This window comes from Tamandua tetradactyla, chromosome 2 (assembly GCF_023851605.1).
Source record: "Tamandua tetradactyla isolate mTamTet1 chromosome 2, mTamTet1.pri, whole genome shotgun sequence".
NCBI classification, from domain to species: Eukaryota; Metazoa; Chordata; class Mammalia; order Pilosa; family Myrmecophagidae; genus Tamandua; species Tamandua tetradactyla.
The window spans coordinates 22,986,406-23,014,178 of NC_135328.1; the positions used below are offsets into that span (position 1 = coordinate 22,986,406).

At 39.8% G+C, this 27,773-nt stretch overlaps 2 protein-coding genes across 3 annotated transcripts in view; both read right to left on the reverse strand.

Moving 5' to 3' along the window:
- LOC143667035 (olfactory receptor 13C9-like) overlaps window positions 1–27,773 on the reverse strand; it is a 713,098-nt gene that overhangs the window by 99,158 nt on the left and 586,167 nt on the right. The gene's annotated exons all lie outside the window — the stretch shown is intronic.
- Window positions 8,601–9,554, reverse strand: LOC143659259 (olfactory receptor 13C3-like). Its single transcript, XM_077132037.1, has one exon. It carries the CDS (start codon window positions 9,552–9,554, stop codon window positions 8,601–8,603), a length of 954 nt encoding a protein of 317 aa, XP_076988152.1.

Consider the following 27,773-nt stretch of genomic DNA (forward strand, 5'->3'; position numbering starts at 1 on the left):
GAGAACCCTAACTAATACATCTTGGTACCAGGAGTGGTTCTTAAGGAACAGAATCTTAAAAATGGGTTTTTATGAATGGTTTTCTACTCTGACTGGGCTCAGAGACACTAAGGACTCTGATTCCCGTAATCAGAATGACACTCCCAATCCATGGACTGAGTTGGCAAAGGAGATAGTCAAAATATCATCATTCAATTCTCCTAATGCTTCGCTTGTACGAAGCCAGACTCTGGGGGATAATGTTTTTGACACCTTTACAGAGTTTCATAGAAATAAGAGTTATAGAGATGTTGGTTGGTTGTTGTTAGATACACTGTCTACATTAAAGAGTGAAAGGGATGGGCTTAAGGCTTCAAACGAGAAGCTTAAGTGCCGTCTGAAAGATATAGACGTTTCTATGAGTATCCTGAAGGAAAATCTTATTTCCTGTAGCTGTAGATATGAGATCTCTGAAAATTAGACTCAGAATCTTATTGTTAGAGTAGCAACTTTACAACGTAAACTGAAATCTCAGTCTTGCATGGTATCTGCCGTTAAAGTGAGGGCATTGATTGGAAAGGAGTGGGACCCTGAAAAATGGGATGGTGACATATGGATTCCTAATGATGTTGGGGGTGAGGTTGAAACCCTAGGCCATGCTGAGCCTTCTCTAGATAACCCTGTAATAGTCTGCCCTGAGGACATAGCCGCCCCACCTCCAGCCTGCCTTGAGGAATTGGCCACCCAACCTTCTCCTGAAGGGATTAGCCCTAGAGTTATTAATCCTGTTTCACCAGATGAAACTGCAAATGAAAGCCCTGAAGCAAATGGCTTGGAAGATATTTCTAATTCTTTTCATGACCCACCCCCACCACCCCTCATTTCTTCTAGACCTATAACTAGACTAAAGTCCCAACAGGCCCCTAAAGGTGAGGTACAAAGTATCACACATGAGGAGGTACGTTATACTCCAAAAGAACTGTGTGAGTTTTCCAATTTATATAGACAGAAATCAGGGGAATATGTGTGGCAATGGATTTTAAGAGTGTGGGATAATGGTGGGAGGAATATAAGGCTGGATCAGGCTGAATTTATTGATATGGGCCCACTAAGCAGAGATTCTGCATTCAATGTTATAGCTAGAGCAGTTAGAAAAGGTGTTAACAGCTTGTTTGGGTGGTTGGTTGAAACATGGATCAAAAGGTGGCCAACATTACCTGAGGTTGAAATGCCAGAACTGCCCTGGTATAATGTAGATGAGGGGATCCAGAGGCTTAGAGAGATTGGGATGTTAGAGTGGATTTATCATGCAAAGCCTGCTCTTACACCCCAGGAATGTCCAGAGGATGCACCTTTTACCAGAACAGTGAGAAATAAATTTGTGAGACTAGCACCATCATCCCTCAAGAGCTCCGTGGTTGCACTTCTCTGTAGGTCAGATATTACTGTAGGAACTGCTGTCACTGAGCTGGAATCCTTAAACACAATGGGGATGACAGGATCCCGAGTTGGCAGAAGCCAGGTGGCAGCACTTAATCACCAAAGACAGGGTAGACGTGGGTATTATAATAGACAACAAACTCAAAGGAGGCATCAAAATTATATGACACGCAGAGATTTGTGGCATTGGCTAGTAAATCATGGGGTGCCTAGAAATACAATAGAAGGGCAGTCTAAAAAATTCTTGTTAGAGCTGTATAAACAAAAGAGTTCTAGGTCAAGGGAACAGAAGTCTAACCTGAATTACAAAAACACAGAGTCACGGCCCCTTAACCAATTTCCAGACTTGAAACAGTTTACAGACCCTGAGCCCCTTGAATGAAGGGGAGGCCAGGTCCCTATGGGGGAGAAACCTGTTATACTGCCACAAATTTATACTGTTAACATTCCTCTAAGTCTTCCCCAAGGAGACCAATGGCCTTTTACCAGGGTAACTGTGCATTGGGGAAAAGGAAATGATCAGATATTTCGGGGATTATTAGACACTGGTTCAGAAGTGACGTTAATTCCAGGGGACCCAAAACGTCACTCTGGACGACCAGTCAGAGTGGGGGCTTATGGAGGCCAGGTGATCAATGGAGTTTTAGCTCAGGTCCGTCTCACAGTGGGTCCAGTGGGCCCCCGGACCCATCCTGTAGTTATTTCACCAGTTCCAGAATGTATAATTGGCATAGACATACTGAGCAACTGGCAGAATCCCCACGTTGGTTCTCTAACTCGTGCAGTGAGGGCTATTATGGTGGGAAAGGCCAAGTGGAAGCCACTAGAACTGCCCCTACCAAGCAAAATAGTAAATCAAAAGCAATACCGTATTCCTGGAGGGATTGCAGAGATTACTGCCACTCTTAAAGACTTGAAAGACGCAGGGGTGGTGATTCCCACCACATCCCCTTTCAACTCTCCTATTTGGCCTGTGCAGAAAACAGATGGGTCTTGGAGAATGACAGTGGATTATCGTAAACTCAACCAGGTGGTAACTCCAATTGCAGCTGCTGTTCCAGATGTAGTATCATTGCTTGAGCAAATCAATACATCCCCTGGTACCTGATATGCAGCTATTGATCTGGCAAATGCTTTTTTCTCAATAGCTATTAGTAAGGACCACCAGAAGCAGTTTGCTTTCAGCTGGCAAGGTCAGCAATATACTTTCACTGTCCTACCTCAGGGGTATATCAACTCTCCAGCCCTATGTCACAATCTTGTTCACAGAGACCTTGATCGTTTCTGCCTCCCACAAGACATCACACTGGTCCATTATATTGATGATATCATGTTGATTGGACCTAGTGAGCAAGAAGTAGCAACTACTCTAGATTTACTGGTAAGGCATTTGCGTGTCAGAGGATGGGAGCTAAATCCAACAAAAATACAGGGGCCTTCCACCTCAGTAAAATTTTTAGGTGTCCAGTGGTGTGGGGCATGTCGAGATATCCCTTCTAAGGTGAAGGATAAATTGCTGCATCTGGCCCCTCCCACATCCAAAAAAGAGGCACAATGCCTAGTTGGCCTTTTTGGATTTTGGCGACAACATCTTCCTCATTTGGGTGTGCTACTCCGGCCCATTTATCGAGTGACCAGAAAAGCTGCTAATTTTGAGTGGGGACCTGAACAAGAGGAGGCTCTGCGACAGGTCCAGGCTGCTGTGCAAGCTGCTCTGCCACTTGGGCCATATGATCCAGCAGATCCAATAGTGCTGGAAGTGTCAGTGGCAAATAGAGATGCTGTCTGGAGCCTTTGGCAGGCCCCTATAGGAGAATCACAATGCAGACCCTTAGGATTTTGGAGCAAAGCCTTACCATCTGCTGCAGATAACTACTCTCCTTTTGAGAAACAGCTTTTGGCCTGTTACTGGGCCTTAGTAGAGACTGAACGCTTAACCATGGGCCACCAAGTTACCATGAGACCTGAGTTGCCTATCATGAGTTGGGTGTTGTCTGACCCACCAAGCCATAAAGTTGGGCGTGCACAGCAGCACTCTATTGTAAAGTGGAAATGGTATATACGAGATAGAGCCAGAGCAGGTCCTGAAGGCACAAGTAAGTTACATGAAGAAGTGGCACAAATGCCCATGGTTTCCACTCCTGCTGCCACATTACCTTCTCTTTCCCAGACCAGAGCTATGGCCTCTTGGGGTGTTCCTTACAGTGAATTGACTGAGGAAGAGAAAACTCGGGCCTGGTTTACAGATGGTTCAGCATGATATGCAGGTAACACCCGAAAGTGGACAGCTGCAGCATTACAACCCCTTTCTGGGGTGTCCTTAAAGGACAGTGGTGAGGGGAAATCCTCCCAGTGGGCAGAACTTTGAGCAGTGCACCTGGTTGTTCATTTTGCTTGGAAGGAAAACTGGCCAGAGGTGCGTTTGTATACTGACTCATGGGCTGTTGCTAATGGTTTGACTGGATGGTCAGGGACTTGGAAAGACCGTAATTCGAAAATTGGTGACAAAGAGGTCTGGGGAAGAAGTATGTGGATAGACCTTTCTGAGTGGGCTAAAAACATGAAGATATTTGTGTCCCATGTGAATGCACACCAGAGGGTGACTTCAGCAGAGGAAGATTTTAATAATCAAGTGGATAAGATGACCCGTTCTATGGATACCAGTCAGCCTCTTTCCCCAGCAACTCCTGTTATTGCCCAATGGGCTCATGAACAAAGTGGTCATGGTGATAGGGATGGAGGTTATGCATGGGCTCAGCAACATGGGCTTCCACTCACCAAGGCTGACCTGGCTACAGCCACTGCTGAATGCCCAATCTGCCAGCAGCAGAGACCCACACTCAGCCCCCGATATGGCGCCATTCCCCGAGGTGACCAGCCAGCTACATGGTGGCAGGTTGATTACATTGGACCACTCCCTTCATGGAAGGGGCAGCGATTTGTTCTAACTGGAATAGACACATACTCTGGATATGGGTTTGCTTTCCCTGCACGCAATGCTTCTGTCAAAACTACTATCCGTGGGCTTACAGAATGCCTTATCCATCGTCATGGTATTCCACATAGCATTGCTTCGGATCAAGGAACACACTTCACAGCAAATGAAGTGCGGGAATGGGCACATGCTCATGGAATTCTCTGGTCTTACCATGTTCCCCATCATCCAGAAGCAGCTGGATTGATAGAACGGTGGAATGGCCTTTTGAAAACTCAATTACGGTGCCAACTAGGTGGCAAAAACTTGAAAGGCTGGGGTAATGTTCTCCAGGAAGCTGTGTATGCTCTGAATCAACGTCCGCTGTATGGTGCTGTTTCTCCCATAGCCAGGATCCATGGGTCCAGGAACCAAGGGGTGGAAATGGGTGTGGTGCCACTCACTATTACTCCTAGTGATCCACTAGGAAAATTTTTGCTTCCTGTCCCTGCTACCCTGAGTTCTGCTGGTCTACAGGTTTTAGTTCCAAAACAGGGTGTGCTTTCTCCAGGAGAAACAACAGTGATACCACTGAACTGGAAGTTAAGATTGCCACCTGGCCACTTTGGGCTACTTATGCCTCTGGATCAACACACCAAGAAGGGGATTACATTATTGTCTGGGGTAATTGACCCTGACTATCAGAAGGAAGTAGGACTGCAACTACATAATGGAGGTAAAGAAGAGTTTTCTTGGAATATAGGAGATCCCCTGGGGCGTCTATTAGTACTGCCATGCCCTCTGATTAAAATCAATGGAAAACTGCAACAACACAATCCAGGCAGGACCACTAATGGCTCTGAGACTTCAGGAATGAAGGCTTGGGTCACCCCACCAGGCAAAGAACCACGGCCAGCTGAAGTGCTTGCTGAGGGGAAAGGGAACATGGAATGGGTAGTGGAAGAAGGTAGTGATAAATATGAACTTCGACCACGTGATCAGTTACAGAAACGAGGACTGTAATGCTGTTTTGTTTGTGTTATACTATTTAAGTTGTAAGATATCAAGTTTAAGAATGAATGTTGCCCAAGGATTTGCACCCTATTCTGGAGAGATTTAATGTGTTTCCAGTTATATGCTGGACAGTTGAGTATTGTCAGATAAAAGAAAAAATGTGTGCTTATTTGTTTTCATTTGGAAATTAAGTATGGTCTAAGGTGATATATATATATATATAGGTGCCAAGTTGACAAGGGGTGGGCTGTCATCGTTAGGGACAGGTGTCAACTTGGCCAAGTTGTGGTACCTGTTCATCTGATTGGGCAAGTGCTGGCCTGTCTGTTGCAATGAGGACATTTCATAGGATTAGGTCATGATCACATCAGCTACATCCACAGCTGATTTCATTTGTAATCAGCCAAAGGGGAGTGTCTTCTGCAATTAGTGATGCTAAATCCAATCATGGGAAGCCTTTTAAGGAGGACTGAGAGGAGACAGGTTGCATTCCTGCTTTGGCTGGTGAGCCTCTCCTGTGGAGTTCATCCAGGCCATCCATTGGAGTTGTCGGCTTCGCAGCCTGCCCTGTGGATTTTGGACTCTGCATTCCTACGGTCACGTGAGACACTTTCATAAATTTTATATTTGCAAGTGTTCCCTGTTGATTCTGTTTCTCTAGAGAACCCTAACTAATACAGAGTTGTTGCATATATGTCTCTCAACTAAAAAAGCCTTCTATTTGAAGACAGCACCATATCTTACTCAGTTTTTATTGTCCAGGCACTAGTTGGAAAGTCTTGCATGAAACATGTGCTCAAAGAAATGTTTGTTGAATTGATTCAAGATATTCAGCAGAGAATGTTAAGATTTCATGTTAATTTGTTAATTGAAATTTTTCTGGGTTCTGAATTGAATGATTTCATGAATGAAAAATGGCGTTTATGTTGGGGGTTTAAAATTACCTATTTTGAAAGCAGATCTTCACATGAACAGCGATGGAGAATAGCTTGTTAGGTAGATAGATTCAGTGTTTGAATGGCGCGAAGAAAGAAGTTAGAGAGAGGGCTCAAGTTCTGCCCTCCTCTCAGCATCCTTCATCCCTGCAATGACTCTCAGTGAAATGTATCACTGCAAATAATAGCTATAAATGTTAAAGGAGCATGTTTTCATGATATATGAAACACACAGCAACATTTGAGGAATTAAATGCATGTGATTAAGCTGTCCACCTGACCACCAATATTTGACAAGCTACCATCCTTCCCAAAGCTCAACTTAAGACAGTGCCATGATGCAGAAAAGCAAGAAGGATGTTTTCTACCATGACACAGATTTTAGTCCCTTCAGGGAAATGGGTCATGCATGTATCATAAGCAGCAGACAACACATGATAAAAACCAGTTAAGGAAACTGGATCAACTACTTATGACATGTAAGTAAAACCAAAAAGCAGGAAAGTAGGAAAACAAGAAGCTGTCTGATACGTTCTGCATAAAACCACTTATAAGAGTGAAGAGATAAAATATCCAGATACCAAAATTGGGAAGAATGGATTCCATTTCACTCAGACTTGACAAGACCTGGCAATTTCTTCACCTAAGCAAAGAAATAAGATGTCAATCCTAAGAGGAGCTGGTCAGTAATGGAAATTGAAAAAACCCTCTTAATTTTCCCCAATGGCATATTTCAACAAATTAAAACTATTTCTATACTTTTTAAGATTAGGCAACAGAGTAAATAAATTTAAGGTATTGAGACTCAGTTTTCCAATTGTTCGAGAAGTAAGGTAAAATACAGAAAGGGGAAGGATAGAGTATACACATATAGATATTAAAAGAGGTATACATATACATAAATGCATACATTTTTTTTACAATAGTGCTTGCTGAGTGGGCCTAGAAAGAATGACATCCTGGTAGGAATTAGTATACCTAAGACTCCGGTGTTTCTAAACGCATTCTGCCCCAAAAATCTTGGTTTCTAAATGTATTCTCCTAAAAAAGAAACCAAGGCCTCTTGGAGTTATCACTGATACCAGGGCTTGAGATAGGAAAGTACAAGAGGATATTGCGCAGAAAGTAAAAACATGCTCCAGAATCATGGGGGCATGTCAAAAAGAAACAGGAACTAGCTTTGAAGACAATGACATTAAAAAAACCTGGAGGAAATTGAGCATTAAATCACAATGTAATAGTAGTGTAATTCATTGAATAAAATAAGAAACGTTGGGTGCAAATGAATTTAAATGAATTAATGGATTTAAAAAGTGAGGTAGGTGAGAAAGTTCTTACTTAAAGAAAAAATGGCCATGGGTAAATGAAGAAGGAATGACAGAAAAATCATCATTTGACAACCTGATAGTAAGAACTGATTAAGGTAAGAAATAGCAATGGCTGCTAAAACTGGTGGATGAATGTTTAATGTTAATGTATTTACGTAGTGGCAAAGTATCTTCTTGAGTAATGCTCTTTACAAACAAATGAAAAAGAGTAATTTACAGGGGAGATGCACATAGCAGATACCATTTTAACAAAATAATCAAAGTTAATATCTACGGTAATGACACAAATTGGTATCAAGTGCCTGCTGATATAAGGCACAGGGGAGAACAAAACAACTGATTCTTCTTAACCAGAAAAGAAAAGCAAGCATAATCTGAAATCAATCATGAGAAAATGTCTGACATAACCAACTTGAGGAGCAATCTAAAAAGTAAATGTCCTCCAAACATGCTTAAATCATGAAAAATAGTTTCAGGAATTATTGTAGCATAATATAACTGGAATTAAAGAAACATGAAAAATCATTGTCTGGCCATTTGCATGCACATGAGCACACACAAAGAGAATTTCCATTTTTAAGAAATACGCTTAGGGTTAAAAAGAAGAATGCCTACATTTTCCACATGAAGAGTATCAAATACCATATAAATAGTCTGTAGTAGAGCAGAATTTCTTTCTCAGCCTATCCATATCTGAATTGTATGTGTGCTCTTTTTCCCATAAGGTTGCCATCCAGTACAATAGACCCTTCCTTCCAGATATCATCAAAAGTAAGATTCTAAAAGAATTCGTATATGGTTCAGAACTTGTGAGAAGCTGAGGTGATGGCAAAATATGGTCCTCAGTGAATCTAGAAAAGAAAGGATAGTGAAAGCAAGAATAAAGATATCTCATCCTAATAACGGTTTCCTCAAGGAAGTTCCTTATTGGTTTTGATAATAAGGCCATCTTTCTGCTAACTGTACAAAGATTTACATTTTCCGTGCTTCTTATTGGATAAATTTGCAAGTTAACAGATACTTCACAGCAGATTTTACATCCTTATTCCTCAAGCTATAGATGATAGGATTCAGCATGGGGGTCATGGCCCCATAAAACAAGAACATAAGCTTGTCTGAAGTTTGAAATTTGTTTTCCCCAGACTGGTCTTGAGACGTGGGCTTTGCGTACATAAAGAAGATGGTACCATAAAATATGATCACCACAGTCAGGTGTGAGGAGCAGGTGGAAAATGCCTTGTGTCTCCCTGTGGCTGATTTTATTCTCAAGATGGTGTAGAGGATGAACATGTAGGAGAAGAAGATGACCAGCAGTGGAAGAACCAGGAAGACCATACTTGCCACTAGCATGGTGGTAACATTGAGGGATATGTCAGCACAAGCTAACTTGAGGACAGTCAAGATCTCACATCCAAAATGATTGATAACATTATTCCCACAAAATGGCAGCTGCATGGCAAGAGACGTTTGCACAGTTGAGTTGATTCCACCAGACAACCATGACATGGAAGCCATCAGCACATACACTGCCTTGCTCATGATGATGGGGTACCTCAGAGGGTTACAGATGGCCACATAGCGGTCAAAAGCCATCATGCCCAGGAGCAAACACTCTGTTGACCCCAGGGCAAACACAAGGAACATCTGCACTGCACATCTAGAGAAGGAAATGGTTCTTTTCTGTGATATGATGGGCCCCAAAGTTGAAGGAATAGAAGCAGTTGTATAGCAGATATCCAGAAATGAGAGGTTTCCCAGGAAGAAGTACATGGGGGTGTGAAGACGAGCATCAAAGATGCTTGCTACGATGAGAACACCATTGCCCAGTAGAATCACTAGATACATCACTAGAAGCAGAGCAAAGAAAATGATCTCAAGATTTGGATGCCCTGAAAGGCCCAGAAGAAGAAATTCTGACACAAATGTCTGGTTGTTCTGATCCATGTCATTTGCTTTCCATATGTCAGAGGAAGACGAACCTAAAATGTATTTGGTGGCAAGGAACAAATGTTTCAAATTACCTGATAAATCATTATTTTAGGATTGAATAAAAGGAGTGTTTGCCTAAAGTTCTAATCCACAACAATGTGTTTGGCTATAATACAATGACACTGGGAATGTTGGATGTATCTACGCCCCATTGCTAATATCTGATGATCTATCTATAATCAGATTTAGATCCAGAAGTAATGTCCTACCTTTGAGGACATTTCCAAAGCCTATGTTTCATTACAGACTTCAAACTAGACTTCTTCATTTGATCTGGTCCAGGATTCAGATGGTTGCAACAGTAAAATTCACCTCAACAAGGAATGGCATTTTGATTCACTGATTAACCTATATGATCAAAATGTCAAGGCAACTGCAATCTTTGTGCTTAAATTTTTTATGACTGACTGCAAAACATTTTCCAGTCATTTTCCTTAGTATTTTGTAAACATTTAATCATAATAAATTGAATCACCTTCACACAATTTAACACCAAATCAAGGCAAAGGAAGTTGTTGATCTCTTGCTGAAGTCCTTTCTTAATATCTTAAGTTTAAGACCACTTGATGGACAAGTTCTACATAGATATGATGAAGAATCTTTGGAGAACATTATGTAGTGTCTTTGCTTGTTTCATTTTGTAAGTTCAGCGAATATGTTGATAATTTACTTCTTTAAGCCAACCTGAGAAAAAAATAATAATGTATATTATTAATATTATATTATGTGTGTGTATGTACATGTGATTGTGTGCCTGTGTGATGGCATGCATGTGCATTCCTGTGCACCACCGTGTACTCTACAAACGACCATTCTTTATATTATGCTAATTTTTTTTCATCTTGAGAGACAGGACTTAAAGAATGTCACCAATCTAGTAAACAATAAAATGGAACTTGATGCTCAAATCTTTGACACTAGGTCTATTTCATTGCTTCACTCATTTAAATTAGTACATCAATCTCCTGATGATCTTACTGAACTACAGGTTCTATTTTACTGTTCAGGTCAGGGCCTGAGAATTTGCATTCCATAAGCTCCCAGACGGTGCTGAAAAATTTGGTGAAGAAATGACACAGAATATCAAGCCTAAATCTACACTGAGTTGGCAAAACATACAGCTGTGCTGAACAAGAGAGATTTTCTTTTGTCACATTATGTAGATTAGCTTAATGATCTGGAAAATTATCAGAACATATTCTTTTGTGTTTTGCAGTAAATTCCAGTCACACAATGTTGTTAAATACTCTTAAGAAAAATGTAATATTGAAAACACATTTTAAAAAAGATTGAGGTTACTTATGCTGGGCTTACAGTTCCTAGAGCCTTCCTGAGTCCAGCCATATTCTAAGTACATCAAGAAAATGAAACCTATAATCTAAGGTACCTATCATTACTTGCTCACAATCACAAATGGATATAAGATAACTATGTTATTCATGAAAAAGTAATATAAATATAATTATATTGTATAATTTCATGGAAAATTTTGTTTTCCTAGAAAGAAGAAGCTTATGCATAATAAATAACTCCAGGCATAATTCAGGAAGGGTTTCAGACTCAGGCCAGACCTGGAAATATGGAAATTATTAGACAGATGTGAAAGAGAAGAGAGGAGAAGTGTAACTTAGAAGGGAGAACAGGATGAGCAAAGTTTAGGAGTAATCAAATGACAGGGCCTCCTTTTTGGACAAAGGAGTTTCTGCGGAGGAGTGGTGACAAGCACATCTGACAAGGAAAGTGTGATTGGAGTACACAAAGGCCCAAAACCTGGCAGAACATGGGCACTTCTTTGGTGAAGAAGGGGCCCATTAAACCACGCAAGGCTGAGGGATCAGAACCTGTGACATTAACTTACAGCCAACTTAATGAGCTATGAATCCATGACACGAGGATTAAAACCTTTACAGTTTTGTGTTTGTCATTAGCTACTGACTGGATGCGAAAATTGATCTTTCCATATTCACCATTAGATTTGAAGTTGACCAACATCACCATTAGATTTGAAGCCGTAAGTTACTGAGAATGTCTAACTCGCTCCTATCACCCATTCTACCACTTAGTTTGTTGTGTGATAGTAGATGGGAAACACTTTAGAACAGAAAAGGTCTTGGAATCAACAACCAAACTGGTCAAAGGGATTCTCAAAATAGAATCAACTGAGTTAAAGAATAGACAGCAGAAATATTTGAACTTTGAGGAAAATGGCAAAAGAGGGAATGTCCATCTCGCTTTCTGAGAAGCCATACATTCCTAGATAAAGTACACCCCCTCCTTGTAGGTGCATCTTAAATCTTGCTTGCACATCCCTAAGCCCCATAACTATCTGAACTAGTCTACATATAGTAATGCATATCAGTAACTTAAAAAAAAACAAACATGCTTACAATCTTGCAAATGGCTTAGTACCTTCCTTGTTCTTGCCCATATAACCCCCTATAACTCCCTGGGTGGCATGGATTACTACTTGGAAAATACTGCAGCCACCCAGAAGCAGCTCCCTAATAAATGCTTACTATTATGTTATAAGGTATGTCTGCTTCATTTTTTGGGCTTAAATGTCCATCAAACTTTAATGGAACTTATTCTGTAGGTTCAAAACCAGACACAGTTTCAGAGAAGAAAAAAATGGAGCATACAAGAGGTTATTTTCTTAATTAATTCATATAAATATCAGGACTATCTCAAAATATCTGCATTCATTTCATTTAGAATATTTTTATTGCAGGCTCTGAGGTGTCCATGTCCTTTAAATTGGTTTAATTGGCTCAGGACTCAAGGCTAATGACAGGCAATGGCAAGATCAAAAGCTCATGCTCTTTCCACTACTACCTTGACTAACAGTGCCATTAAAATACGCATAGAAGTCACAGATCAACAAGAGGGAATGGGCAAAAACAAACATAGATAAGATAAGGTCCATGAACAACCTTGACTGTTCTTATTCAACAGCGCCCTGACGAAAATAACAAAGATCCGACATTTACTTTATACCACTTCTTAAGATTAATCAAAGTTTTCCCCATGTAGTGCCCCGAAATTAATCAATGGATGCCTTGGAAAGGGGATAGGAGCTCTGTGATCTGCCCAATCATGAATGTAAATGAAAGAAAGATGGTAGGCCGTTGAATTTATGGGACAACACGGCAAGATTCCAGATCTGCCTTCTGGTGCAGGTCTGTAGAGGACTCCTCTTCCAGACAACTATAATGACAGCACGTCTTAGGCCACCTCAGATCTTCACCCCCACTCCTGCCCAACCTGCTCCAAGCTTTGCCCTCCCCAGGTAGAAATATCTTCTGCAGTACAATCCAACATGAGCACTGGTCTCTCTTGCTACCTTGTTTTTTTTTTCTGCTGCCAGCCCCTGAAACTTATCTTGTATTTTGTGAAATAACCAAAGGTACAGGAGAAGGAGCATTTCTGTTTTGTTTATCCCTCTTCAACTAGTGCCTAATACAGTAGCTGCAAATAATAGGTTAATTAGAACTGAATAGATATGTATTTAATTTCTACAATCTCAAGCAATTTCCCTGTGCAGAATTAGTGGATACGTGATCAGAACAATTTAATATGTGCGAATTGTTTTTCTTTTGCCACAAACTTTAGGTATTTTGTTTCCTATTTTTCTTTTAGTATCTTTCACTCAATACAAAAAAAGCTGCTTGCTAATATATATACTCATCAGTTTAGGCAACAGAGTGAAGACCTCATTTCCATTTGAACAGATGTCACATGGATTTAGAATAGTGGAAAAGAGCTTGGCATTTAGTATAAAAATTTTTCTTTGGCATTTCCTTGTTTTTGACTTATAGGTTTATTTTTCTAATTTGTAAAATAGTGGTAAATTTGCATGTCTTACATTTCTTACAGGGATGCTGTGATGACAAAATAAGATAGCAATACAGAATTGCTAGATTATTTCACAGGCATTATAAAAATAATAGTAATAATGAACTGTTGCTGTATTATTGCTATATTCATGAACTGGGAGCTGTGCTGTTTTAGGTTATTCCTACTGGAATATAATATTTATTACCTCCTTTAATTACAATGAAAAGATACTGTTTCATGATATTTAAGACTTACCTCTACTGATCCATTATTTCCACCTCTTGGAAGAGCAGCTTATTTTTCCTTAATATTTATGTCATTTTGAATAAAGAAAAGCTCAAAAAAAATGCCAAGTTCCACCCAGGTACAGGGGTAAATATTTGTAATGCAGCAGTGACTGTAATTGTTCCCCAGCCCCCAAAGCAATTTAAAGTTGGAGTGAGAGATGTATGGAATGGAAACTTCTTGGTACGTCAGAAACAGTGTCCCACATATCCAATTAAGAGTGAGTTTGGGGGCGGGCCGCGGTGGCTCAGCGGGCAAGAGTGCTTGCTTGCTATGCCGGAGGACCCCGGTTCGATTCCTGGCCCCAGCCCATGTAAAAAACAAACAAACAAACAAAATATAATAAAAACAAGAAAATGTTTAAAGATGTTTCCCTTTCTTCCTCCCTTCCTTCCTTCCATCCTTCCTTCCTTCTCTCTGTCTTTCCTTCCCTTCCTCCCTTTCTCTTTAAAAAAAAAAAAAAAAAAAAGAGTGAGTTTGGGATTAAATCATGCTGAAGAAGAATTCTAGAAAATGAAATGAAATTTGCTCATTAACTTTTGCAATTAGGGCAAATTTTTACAAGCAAATGTTAGGAAATGTGAGTGCTTTAAAATCCAAAATATATTTACCAAAGTAAAGTTAATTAAATGTTAGTGCCTATTAAATCAAATGATAGATTTAAAAAAAGTCAAATGTTAGAATTGAGAAACTATCTATATATTATAAATGAAATAAAACACGGTATTGCTATGAATTAAATGATTATTACTTAACTTTTTCGCTGGCTTTGTCTTTAGTCTCTTGAGCAGACCGGTTCATGGAGGATGCCAATTTATACCTTTTATAGAGTGAAAAGAAATACAAAGAAGCCATGAAACAAATAAGTCTCTAAGACAAAATTCAATCTACAAAAAAAATTAAAGATAAAATAATAATAGTAATAAAAAATGAAAGGGGGGCCATGGTGGCTCAGCAGGCAGAGTTTTCACCTGCCATGCTGAGGCCCGGGTTCAAGTCCCGACGCCTGCCCATGCAAAAAAAGAGTCAATCTGCAACTGTCAGGCACAGAAGGAAAAAAAAAAAAAAAAACCCAGAAGTGTCCTGAGGTATAATTCACTTATTGAATTAAAATGTTTTAGAAAAGCCTATTTATATATGCTCTGCTTTATATATCAACACTGAGGTTCTGACTGTAATACTCTTATAGATTTCATGTTTCTACATAAAATATTTGGATTCTGAGAAATAATAGTTTGCTTAAGAAACTAGGAGCTGGCCCCTGCCTTCGCATTCCCAGCGCAGTCCCATCGCCTCCCTCCGATCCCTTTCTTGCATGGAAGGTGAGCATTGTACCACTGAACCACTTGTGTGCCAAGTAAATGCCCATGACATTTTATTGATTTGCTTTTTCCCAAGTTCATATGAACCCTAAGAGATCATTTTAATGAAAAGTGTACTTTTACCTTTATTTCTTATGCTTTTCTTCTTTAGGAATGACAACTGACAGCAATAGAGTTCAAAAAATATGTTCAAATACATAAGTACATATAAGCAACATTTCTGAGTATCTAATATGGAAAGAGAATGGTGTTGTTTAAAATTACTGTCTTCAAGAGATCGGGATTAGCACACTTGCAGAGTAATGCATGTAAGACAGTTTGGAGAGTGGCTATTAGTAATCCTGCCTGGATTCCTTTGCAGTTTTCCACTGAATTTCATTATAAAAACTAAGCGCTATCTGCAGGGATTTCTTGTGTTCTACGCTTGCTCTTCTGCACTTCCCTTGGCAATCAGAACAAATCACCCAGTCCCTAGAGTAACTCCCTTCTTTGCCTATTGATTCAAAGGCATAAACAGTCCAAATGTCTGGGTGGTCATCTTAACTGCCATTTCAGTAAAATCATCGTTTCGTCTCCCAGGGGAGATGAAACCTACCTACCTTCGGAAATGTCAGAGCATAAGGTCATAGGAATAGGAACAAAAATTTTCCTACTGTTGTTCATATGAAATTCAACCCCACAAAGGATAGGTCAAATCTACTTAAAATTTAGGACTAAGAGTCAACCCCAAGAGAGCCTCTTTTGTCGCTCAGATGTGGCCTCTCTCTCCAGCCAACACGATGAGCAGTCTCACCACCCTCCCCCTCTCTGCGTGGGACATGACTCCCAGGGGTGTGGACCTTCCTGGCAACGTGGGACAGAGATCCTGGAATGAGCTGAGACTCATCACCAAGGGACTGAGAAAAACCCTAGAATGAGCTGAGAGTTAACATCAAGGGATTAAGAGAACCTTCTCGACCAAAGGCGGAAGAGTGAAGTGAGACTAAATGTCAATGGCTGAGAGATTCCAAACAGAGTCGAGAGGTTATCCTGGAGATTATTCTTATGCATTAAGTAGATACCACCTTGTTGTTCAAGATGTAGTGGAGAGGCTGGAGGGAACTGCCTGAAAATGTAGAGCTGTGTTCCAGTAGCCATGTTTCTTGATGATGATTGAACAATGATATAGCTTTCACAATGAGACTCTGTGAATGTGAAAACCTGTGTCTGATGCTCCTTTTAGCTACTATATCAACAGAAGAGTAGAACACATGGAATAAAAATAAATAATAGGGGGAACAAATGTTAAAATAAATTTAGTTTGAAATGCTAGTGGTAAATGAAAGCGAGGGGTAAGGGGTATGATATGTATAATCTTTTTTTCTCTGTTATTGTTTTATTTCTTTTTCTGTTGTCTTTTTATTTCTTTTTCTAAATCAATGCAAATGTTCTAAGAAATGAATATGCAACTATGAGATGATATTAATAATTACTGATTGTATATGTAGAATGGAATGATATCTTAATGTTTTGTTTGTTGTTATCTTTTTTAATTAATAAAAAATAAATAAACCAAAAAAATTTAACAAAAAAAATTACCTACTGGATCCCACTAGGGGTTTTTTTTGTTTTTTTTTTTTTTTTCTAAAGAGAGAGGGAGGAAGGGAAGGAAAGACAGAGAGAAGGAAGGAAGGATGGAAGGAAGGAAGAGAGGGAAACATCTTTAAACATTTTCTTGTTTTATTATATTTTGCTTGTTTGTTTGTTTCTTACATGGGCTGGGGCCGGGAATCGAACCGGGGTCCTCCGGCATAGCAGGCAAGCACTCTTGCCCGCTGAGCCACCGCGGCCCGCCCACCCACTAGGGGTTTTAATGAGTAGTGGCACTCCCATTCCCACCTCTTGATTCCTGGACCCATGAATCCTGGCTATGAGAAAGACAGTATTCTAGATTGAACATTGATTTGGAACATATAGCGCCTCCTGTGCAATATTGCCCCAATTCTGCAAGATATTGCCATCAGTTGATGCTAATAGTACAATCCTTAAATCCTTAAAGGTCATTCTACAATTCTGTCAATCCAGCTGCTTCAGGATGAAGAACTGGTGAATCCCACAGGCATGGAATCATTGTCACAGTTCATTAACTGAAACAAAGCTGTGAGGAACATCATCATGGTGAATAAGACATTCTGTGAACTCCTGGATGGTAGTTTTGGCAGAAGAACTATGAGCAGGAAAGGTAAATCTGTATCTAGAATCCTGTGTATTCTAGGAGATACACATGCCCCTTCCACTATAGAAATGGTCTAATGGAATCTGTCTGCCATCAGGTGGCAAGCAGACAACCTTGAGGAATGGGGCAATATAAGGAATGAGGTTGGTCTCTGCTGCTGTCAGATTTGGTCCTTAGTTATAATCAAGTGGGTCATAGTGACTAGAAGTCCATGTTTCTTAGCCATGCATAACCTCCATCCTTACCACTTTGTTCAAGTGCCCATTGGTCAAGGACATCACTGGCTGGGGAAGAAAGCTGACTCATATTCACAGAACAGGACATCTTTAATAACTTCTGGATTATTAAAATTCTCCTCTACTGAGATCACCCTCTTATAAATCATTCACATGGCACAAACATATCTTCACGATTTTCACCCATTAAGAAAGTTCTACACACATAGTTCTCCCCCACCAATTTTTGACAATTGGTGTCAAAAATTGCTTGACACCAATTTTTCAATCATTTTCCTTCAAGTCTCCAACCATACAGCCAAACCCTTGGCAACAGCCCATGGATCAGTATGTAAATGCATTTCTGGCCATTTCCCTGTTCAAGCAAAACGAACCAACTGGTGCACTGCTAGAGTTCTGCCCACTGGGAGGATGTCCCTTTCCCAGTGCTGTCAAGAATGTTCCAGAAGGAGTTGTAGTACTACAGCTCTCCAGTATTGGTATATTGCACAGAACTGTCTGTGTCTTCAGGGATGATGGAACTGCTCTAACAAATTTATTCCTCACAGTTGTGGTGAAAGGAGTGCCTTTGTACATTTCTCTGGTGGGTGAGACGGTCTTACATGACATCACTCTAACATTCCAATTACTCAGAGACTTTGACTATCAGTATGTTTTGTTTCAGTTTGTTAATGCTGCTGGAAATGCAATATACTTGAAATGGGTTGGTTTTTATACAGGAAATTTATTAAGTTACAAGTTAACTGTTCTAAATTCATGAAAATGTCCAAACTAGGATGCATAGGGAAAGATACCTTGACGAAGAAAGGCCAATCTGGGGAGGCACATGGCAGGTGTCTGCTGGTCCTTTGGCTTCTGGTTTCAAACAGATTCCCTTGTGGTGTGTTTTTTTTTCTTTCCCTGCATCTCCAAATGTCTCTGTCTGCGTCAGCTCTTAACCTTTCTGCAAAATGAGTCCCTCTCAAAGAACTCCAGTAAGTAACCCACCTTGAATGGGGGGAGACACATCTCCATGGAAACCACCTAATCAAAAGGTCCCACACACAACTGGATGGGTCATATCTCCATGGAAACAACTTAATAAAAAAAGATCATACCCAACAATATTGAATCAGGATTAAAGAACATGGCTTTCTGGGATACACGGCAATTTCAAACTGGCACATAGTATATCATAGTGTGTTGACATTTCAAATTCACTCAGTGTAAGCCACCCTTCTGTCCGTGCTTCAGACAACAACCTAACAAATTGTTAGAGAGTGTTCTAATCCTTCAAGTTCCAATACTGTGCCCAGAAACGCTGCTTAATTGGTCTACACCAACAAATTTTAGCATGATACAATGTTACATTCTGCCCACCACTGTCCCATGTGCTAATATTCATTCCCATACATATTGTCCTGATAGCAGTAGTTATAAAATGAAAAAATAATGCACTTCTTTTGCAGTATAGTGCAACATCTCATGTGTCAGTTTGCCCTCATCTTGGGGTCATTCTGGACTTAAGTCTAGGTATAGGTTTGGAAGAAATGGATAGTAATGGGTGTGGGTCCAGAGAGAAACTAGCAGTGTCTTGGAAATCAACTACCTCAAGGGATTCCATTATAGTTTCATCGGGTGAAACAGGGTTACTATCTTCACATGGAGACTGTTTCCATGGAGTAGGTAATTATTGGTTTATCAGGCAAAGCTATTTTGTCTTTTCCAATGGATATGGATCAGGTGATTACTCAGAGCAGGCTATGACAGATTTATTTGGCAAGGAAGACTCAGCAGAAGTCAGGGGTTCAGTTGTCACCATCATTATCATGATCAACACATACATCCTGCTTACATTTCAGGGATTACTTTCCCTCCCAAACATTTCCCTCACTTTAGCAGCAGACACTCTGTGATCTGCAATGTTGGGAATTCAGTTTGTGTTGTAATACAGTTACTTGTATGATGAGACTCTGCATTTGGTTTTCAGAAAACTCCAGGCTGCAGCTATAAGAAATGAAAGTTTCTATCAGGGAACACCATAGAAATGATGTCATTGGTGAGGTGCATGAGCTAGGAATTTAAAGCCGGGGCCCAACCTTTTTCTTAATAATGCATCCAGTGCATTTAAGAACAACCAGTCATCACTTAAAGGTGCTCCAAAGAGTGCGTTCTATAGACCGCAGTGTAAAAGTATGCCCTTGGATTGGTGCATTTGTTGAAGTGGACTTTGTCCTACTAATCTTTATTGTCTCCTGCCCCAGGTTGACTATAACTGGCCATTTATACTGTGGTAGTTAGATTCAGTAGTAAACTTGGCCAGGTGAAGGCAGCTAGTTCTGTTGCTGTGGACATGAGCCAATGGTATATGAACCTCATCTGTTCTGATTTACATCTGCAGTTGGCTAGGAGGCATGCCTGCTGCAATGAATGATGTTTGACTTAATTTGCTGGTGCTTAAATGAGAGAGCTCAACGTAGCACAGCCCAAGCAGCTCAGCATACCTCATCTCAGCACTGGCAGCTCAGCCCAGGCCTTTGGAGATGCAAAAAGAAGTCACCCCGGAGAATGTTGTTGGAACCTAGGGGCCTGGAGAGAAGGCCAGCAGAGACCATCCTGTGCCTTCTTACGTAAGAAAGAACCTCAGTGGAAAGTTAGCTGCCTCTCCTCTGAAGAACTAATGAAATAAATCCCCTTTTATTGAAAGCCAATCCATCTCTGGTGTGTTGCATTCCAGCAGCTAGCAAACTAGAACATATACCAAATAGTATTCCTTCTGACATGCCACTTGCCAGGATCTTTCATTTACTTCAATTTTTAATGTCAGACTTCAAGTCTATATTGGATTTGTTTCACTTTGCTTGTGATACTTGTAATTGTTACATATTTTTGTCTTCAATTAAAAAGGATTTTATTTTAAAATGACACCATATCTGACTCATTTTTATTGTCCATGTACCAGTCACAAGGCCTTGCACAAAACACGTGCTCAAAGAAATGTTTGTTGGATTGACTTACATCTACTTAGTTAACATGGGGACATCATTCTTAACATACGCCTTTACAGCACCGCATAATTTGTTAACTCAGATTTTCTTTAATCTGAATTAAATGTTTTCTTGAAGGAAAATAGCATTTAATCTTGGATTTTTAAACATTGTTAAGCTATGAAGACAGTATGTCACATGAAAAGCAGTGCAGAATAGCTTGTAAAACTTATAGATTCAGAGCTTCTCTGGTTGGAAAGAAAGAGTTTGGGGAAAGGTCCTTCTCCTATTCAGCATCCTTCGTCCCCTCAGTGGTCACTGAGTATATACCACTGCAAGGAATAGCTATAAATATTAAAGCCACATATAATTTCATAATATACAAAATATGGTGCAACTGTTGAGGAACTAAATATCTGCAGGTAAAATTGGCTATCAAACCACCACAAGTATACGTGCTAAGTGTCTTCCCTAACTAAAGCTCATCTTGCAATAGTGATGTTATGTAGAAAATTAAGAAGCAAACTTTCCATGGTGAAGTAGATTTCAATTTTTAGGAAAACTTGGCAAATATATGTTATCTCAAGCAACAAACAATGAGTGATAAACGCCAGTGGAGGCATCTACATAAACTGCTGAAAACATAGAGATAAAGCAAAAAAAAACAGAAAAGAAAAGATGAAATCGGACAAAAAAAAAGCTGTCTGACATGTTCTGTATAAAATCACTTATACGCATGTAGAGATAATATATCCAGGCACCAAAGTTCCAAAGAATGGATTCTATTCCACTGAGGCATGACAGGAGCTGGCCATTTCTTAACCTAACAAAAAGAATGTGCCAATCACAAAAGGGGCTGGTCAGTAATGAAACTGGAAAAAATCCTTTTCCTAGGACATGTATTGTCAAATTGAAACTCCTTCTGAGCTTTGTAGGATCAGAAAATAATAATCACATAAATTTATGATAATGAAATCTAGATTTTTGGTTGCTCAAGAAAGAGGTAAAAAAATGAAAAGGGGAAGGATAGAGTTTGGTGTTAGATTGAAATTGGGTATATCAATAAAAAGTCTTGCTTTCAAATATATATATATATATATATATGTATACATATGTAGATATAAAAATACGTTTATAGAGGTTAAATTACATATACAAGTGTTCAGGCCAAGACTGAGCAAATGCAGAGCCCAGGAAGGTGTATTTACTAGACTGAAAAACGCACTGGGCACATAAGTGGACATGGAGATTGGCACTTACGAACACAGGTTTTCTGGTGGTGGCCGTTCAGAAGTTGAAGGAAGTGTAGGAAACATAAGTGCACAAAGCAATATATGATTTTAGTACAAGACATTTCATATAATATGAAGACATTGGGTCTTCATATTATAAAGAGGCTTAAGACCTGATGTTTTACTAAGGTTAATGGTTGAGGTTAAGATACAATCAATGCTGTTTTCTACATCTGTAGTTACATTCTTCCCTTTGGGGAGATTGTTTACTTTTTTGAACTTTGTCTAGGCTAAAGCAGGTCTATTACAGGCTTTTGGGAAGATACTTTGGCATCAGATTTCCACATTCCCACCCCTGTAACAGGCTGCGTAAACCAGAGGACAGATATTGCATCCATGCACCATAATAACCATATAAAATACAACAGAATAGTAATCATCCACCACAGGGCAGATAATCCTATAAAGAAGTGCTGCCAAGGGTGAGAAAGAGAATCAAACCAGATGAAAAGGGTCAGTAAGTATTGATCAATACTGAATGTGTGCTCTTGCATATGATTTAAAGCTTGCAAATTGTTATGGGAGTGATCAGGAATATGAATACAATATGCACCACACTGTATGTTTCTAAGGACAGAGTTTCCACCTTGTACCAGAGTAAAAATATCTAAAGCAATTCTGTTTTGTAAGACTATTCTCCACAATTGTGTGGTCTTGTCATTTTACAATGATATCGCCAGTTTAGATTCATTAAGCACCTGAGCTGTGTGGTTGGCTAAGGTTGTTATATACTTTAAAGAATAGCTAAAAGATAAAACCACCGTAGTTTAGGCTTTACTCAATATCTAGATTTAACCACTTCCAAGTTACTAGGAGTGTGTCGGAAAGAATGACATAACATGGCAGAAACATACAGCTGCTGCTGTCCAATTTTAAGCTAAATAGAGACATCCATTTTGCCCACAAGCTCATAGATAGCCACCCTCATGTGGAGAATCCTCTGCCATATGAGCCACAGGAGAGGCATATGCTCTGTGTCTGTCGGAGGCACTTTGGCACTGGAAGAAGGCTATCATTTTGTAGCTTAACGGTAAAATTATATACTTCTGAGAGTAACCATCCCATGTCTCAGTTCCCATAAAGATGTTCCGTGCAGACAATGGTGATACGGTCTAAGGTTACTGCTTCCGCTGTCACCCATCTTATTCCATCATGTACAGCATACCCTAATATGGGCCAGGGTTTATTTACTTGTTCCCTCACAAGGGAAAAATATGAGCCCAAGTCTCATTATAGGACAGTAATTGGATTCACTCTTAAAATAGAAAGTCTCATCCAGATCTGTCAGTGTGTCAGATTCTGCCATGTCATCGGGGCATTCCACGTAGTCCAATTAGCAGGAGCCATGGTCCAGGGAAGGCTGGTAGCATCTGAACGTGGCAAGTCTGTGCAAACCCATATTGGATTTGATTGTGGGTCACACTGAAGCCCACTATAGAAAAGTATTTGCTTGGGCACTGGTGGAAAGAAAGATGTTCATAGGGAAAAATAAGAGGTAAATATTGTTGATCTAGTAATATACACACAGGAGTTCTATTAGTAGGCAGAAAGGTATCAGGCAAAGGGATATTATGGGGAGGTTTTAAGTACCATATATTCTCCCCCTGTAAATCTTGCGAATTCTCCACCATGATATCAATTGTTAGTCTAGGTATAAGAAGGGACCACATGGTTATACATAAGGTTCCTATGGGAATAGGAAGCCCCAAATTGGTGATAAAAATTTAACAAGCAGTTTTTGTACAAATTGTGGCCTTATTACAATATGTTGGGTGACTCTTATTCCCCATGGGCTTAAGGTTCTCAATCAGCATGTCTGCAAAGGCCAGTGCCAGGTCCAAAAGACCTCATTTTCCTCCATTTGTATGGTCTGAGCCATAGGCAACAGCTAATTATTATTATTGCCCCTTTTAGTCTGTAAATTGGCTGGCTCTTTAATGTGTATTCTCAGTGCCTTCTGTTACTATTTCAATAAGAGGAGTTGCAGCTTATGGTATAGAGTTTAGGCTGGTTAGGGCCTGATATATCCTTTTAGTCCATTGTTGTAAGGATTTCTTATCATCTTTCAAGTGTTCCTTTAAGAGGACACTCATCTTTTCTATAAGACCTGCACCTGTGAGCTTATAGGGTGGATGAAAAAGTCCACATTATATCAAAATCTATAGCTCATACTTGGGTCATTTGTTCAGTGAAAAGTGTTACCCAATCACTGCCCATTTGTATAAGTATCCCATAGAAGTACTTACCTTTTCTAGACAGTATATGGTGGCTCGCTGAGTAGCTTTCCCCACCAGAAAAGCTAACAGAAGTCCCATGGTAGTATCTACCGCAGTGAATACATACCTTGTCCCTCCCAAGAGCGAAGGGGGATAGTATAATCTAGTTGCCACCAGTTCACAGGAGCCTGTGATTGGCTGATATGTGTCTCATCTGGTGGGGTAATCAGCATGGTCATTGCAGGGAACATTATGGGCCCTCCCATGTGATAATTGTAAGTGTTGGCAAATGATAGATAACTGGGACTGCTGTACTACACACCATAAGATTTGATAACCTTCAGTGCTCTTTCAATGAAGCTACTTGGTTGTTTCTGGAGTTTTGGTAGTGTGGCTCTGGACATGAGTGAAGGCACCTGCCTCAACTTTCCTGGGTAGCATGTTAGGAAGGTGGGTAGGAACATGTTAGACAATTACCTTTCATCACTGGCAGGAGTCCCACATGCCTTTCCACAGCTCTCATCCCCAGAGGGGGTGACACATGACTGCCCGTTGTTTTTATTTACAGGTTGCCATCCAAATCATGAGGCTTTTATAAACAGGCCAGTTGTCAGTACCTACGAGTACTCACCTAGAATGTTGCCTCACCACAAACCCCACATAAAACCAATGTCAGTCCTAGCCACATCCAATTGACAGGGTAAATCAGGATCTACCCACTTCAGTGCTTGTGCTGTGCTATTGCCCATTTTGCTTTTTCACAATAAACCTGCTGGGGATCATCCCATTCTGAAGCATGACTTTTTCTAATTAGGATATACAATGGTTTTAATATTTGAGCTAAATGAAGAATAAAAGGTCTCCAATATTTAGTAGTCTTAGAAAGGCCATTCCTTGCTTTGGCATATACAGCATAGGGAAAAGCACCTTGTCAATTATTGCAGAAGTAATAATTTTTGTCTTTCCTAAACATACAACACCCAAGAATTTGGCAGAGCAGCCAGGACCTTGCAGCTTGCCATAACTGATTGATCTCAAGATGGGCCATTAGTGTTTCTGGCATGTCTTTTAATTCTGAAAGACAATTGCTTGTTAACATAATACCATCCATATAATTAAATAAAGTCATAGAGTAGTGTTTCTCCCATTGGCCAATTCTTTTGCTATTGAGCCATGGCAAATGATCAGACTATGTAAATAGCCTTGAGGAAGCATGGCAAGAGTCCTTTGTTGTCCTTCTCAGGTGAAGGTGAAAGAAGGCTGACTGGCCTTTTCTAAGGAAATACTAAAGAAAGCATTAACTAAATCTAAAATTGATGACACAACTTAGTGCTTATTTCTGTAGTAAGGAGGAAATGTTTGAAACCATTGCATACAAAAGTGACATTACTTTATTTAATTTGTGGTAATCCACTGTCATCTCAGGTTTCCATATTGGCCACATGGGGCTAAAAAAGGGTCTATGGGTTGGTATTAATATTGCACTCTTTCGAGTTCCTTAATGTTCCCGTGAAGCTATGTTGTTTAGTGGCTACAATCCTCTGAGGTAGCAGTACTTTTTTTTTTTTTTTTCACATGGGCAGGCACCAGGAATTGAACCTGGGTTTCTGGCATGGCAGGCAAGAACTCTGACTGCTGAGCTACCATGGTCTGCCCCAAGGTAGCAGTACTTTTATATGTTCTTTTAAGAATGCTTTCACTATTCTAGACTAGAAGCAGAATCCTATGGTAGCTTGCAACACGAAATTTAAGAGATCAATTCTTTATATATATATAGGTATAGCAGAAATATATAGTATATACTTGTGGTTGGGGGTAGGGAAAGGCAATCTCCCAATTTGCAAAATCAATTAAGTCCTTTGGCTCTGAATGTCTTTCCCTCATAGCCATCTATGGCCAGCATGGGTCCAGTTAGTTCTTTTGTCTTTAGGTAATTTGCTCCACCATATAACTAAAACAGCATTTGGTTGTTTACCTATGGTTTTTAGTTGATTATCCACATGACATAAGAACCCCATTAAGACATATTTCATGCTTTCTTGAGTGAGTTGTGTGTCCCTTTCTAATATTAATTCTTTCTGTAGATGGTGGGCTGCCATCTTTGCTTTTTGTTCTGCCTCTCTGGCCATATGTAAGGTTCCTAAAAGGGGCCAGGCTGTGACTGCCACTACTTGACTTTTTTTCTTTCTTTGTACTAAAATTAAATTGTCCTTCTATTTTTTGCAAAAGAGTTAGCAACCCTGCTGGAGTTCTCAGGGCATCCCCATAATCTCACAGCAGTCCCCATCCCTCCAAGAGGGCAGTTACCTTTCCCTTCATGAACCATATAGGTCAACTTAGGAATTTGCTATGGATTCTCCCTTCCCTGGACCCATGCTTATTGCTACCAGCAGTGCTTTGGTCTCCTGACTGGCTTGCCAATTGTTCTGGCCCAGATCAAGCTTTTGCAGAGCTAAGGAAGGTATAGCTGCTAGACTGAAAAACACACCAGGCACTTTATTGGGACTTACAAACAGAAGAATTTTTCTTGTGGTAGCTGTCTGGACATTGGCACTATTCAAAGGGAACAGAAATGCATAGGCAATACGTGATTTCAGAACAAACTATAGTTTGAGGACATTGAGTCTCTAGTATCATCATTAAAGGGGCCTAAGACCTGATGTTTTACTAAGATTAGTGTTTAAGGCAATGATACAATCAATACTGTCTTTTATATCTGTAGTTATGTTCTTCCCCGTTTGAGGAAACTGTTCACATTTTGACACATATCCTTGGCTAAACAGGTTACAGGCTTTTAGGAAGGGGACTGGGCATTGAGCCACCACAACATATATGTATCTGCATATGATTATTTCACAATAGTGATTGCTTAAAGGGCCTAGAAAGAATGGCATACTGGTAGCAATTAATATACCAAGGGCTCAGGTCATGGCTTCTAAATACACTCTCCAATAAAAGAAAGCATGGCTTCTTGGAACTATGACTGATCCCAGGGCTTGAAATAAGAAAGCAAGAGTGTGTGCCAAAAATTAGGGAAGTGCTCCAAAATAATGGGAACCAATCAAAAGGAAACAGGATCTAGTTTGAAGAGGATGCCATTAAGAAAACCTGAGGGAAATTGAGCATTAAAATTGATAATTGTAAACATGTAGTATAACACAATTTGAATGAAATAAGAAGACTTGAATCAAAGTAAATTTAAGTGAATTAATGGAGGAACTAAAAGTAAGAATGAAGGAAAGTACTTCCTTAGAGAAGAATGGCAATGGATTACTGAAGAAGGAACAATGATGTAAAAAATAATACCATTTGATGCCATGATAACTAAGCTAGATTAAGGTAAGAAAGATCAATGATCCTAAAACTGGTGGGTGTTTATTGTCAAAGAGAATATACATAGTCTCAAAGTAACTTCACATATGATACATCTCACATAATGTATTAGTCAGGGTTCTTCAGGAAACAAAACTGGCAAGAGATTATGTGTGTGTATATATATATATATATATATATATATATGATAATATTATGAGATTTGTTATAGGAATTGCCTCATGTAACTGTGGGGATAGGAAAATCCAATTCCATGGGGCAGAATGCAAGCTTGGATCAGTTCTTTCTTTCTTTTTTTTTTTTTTTTGACAGGTAGGCTCCAGAAATCGAACCCAGGTCTCCAGCATGGCAGGTGAGAATTCTGCCACTGAGCCACCATTGCACCACTCTGGGAGAGTTTTTTATGAATATCATAGGACTAACTGATCAGTTTAAATAGAGATGGAAATAATTATTCCTTCTGGCCTTCAACTGA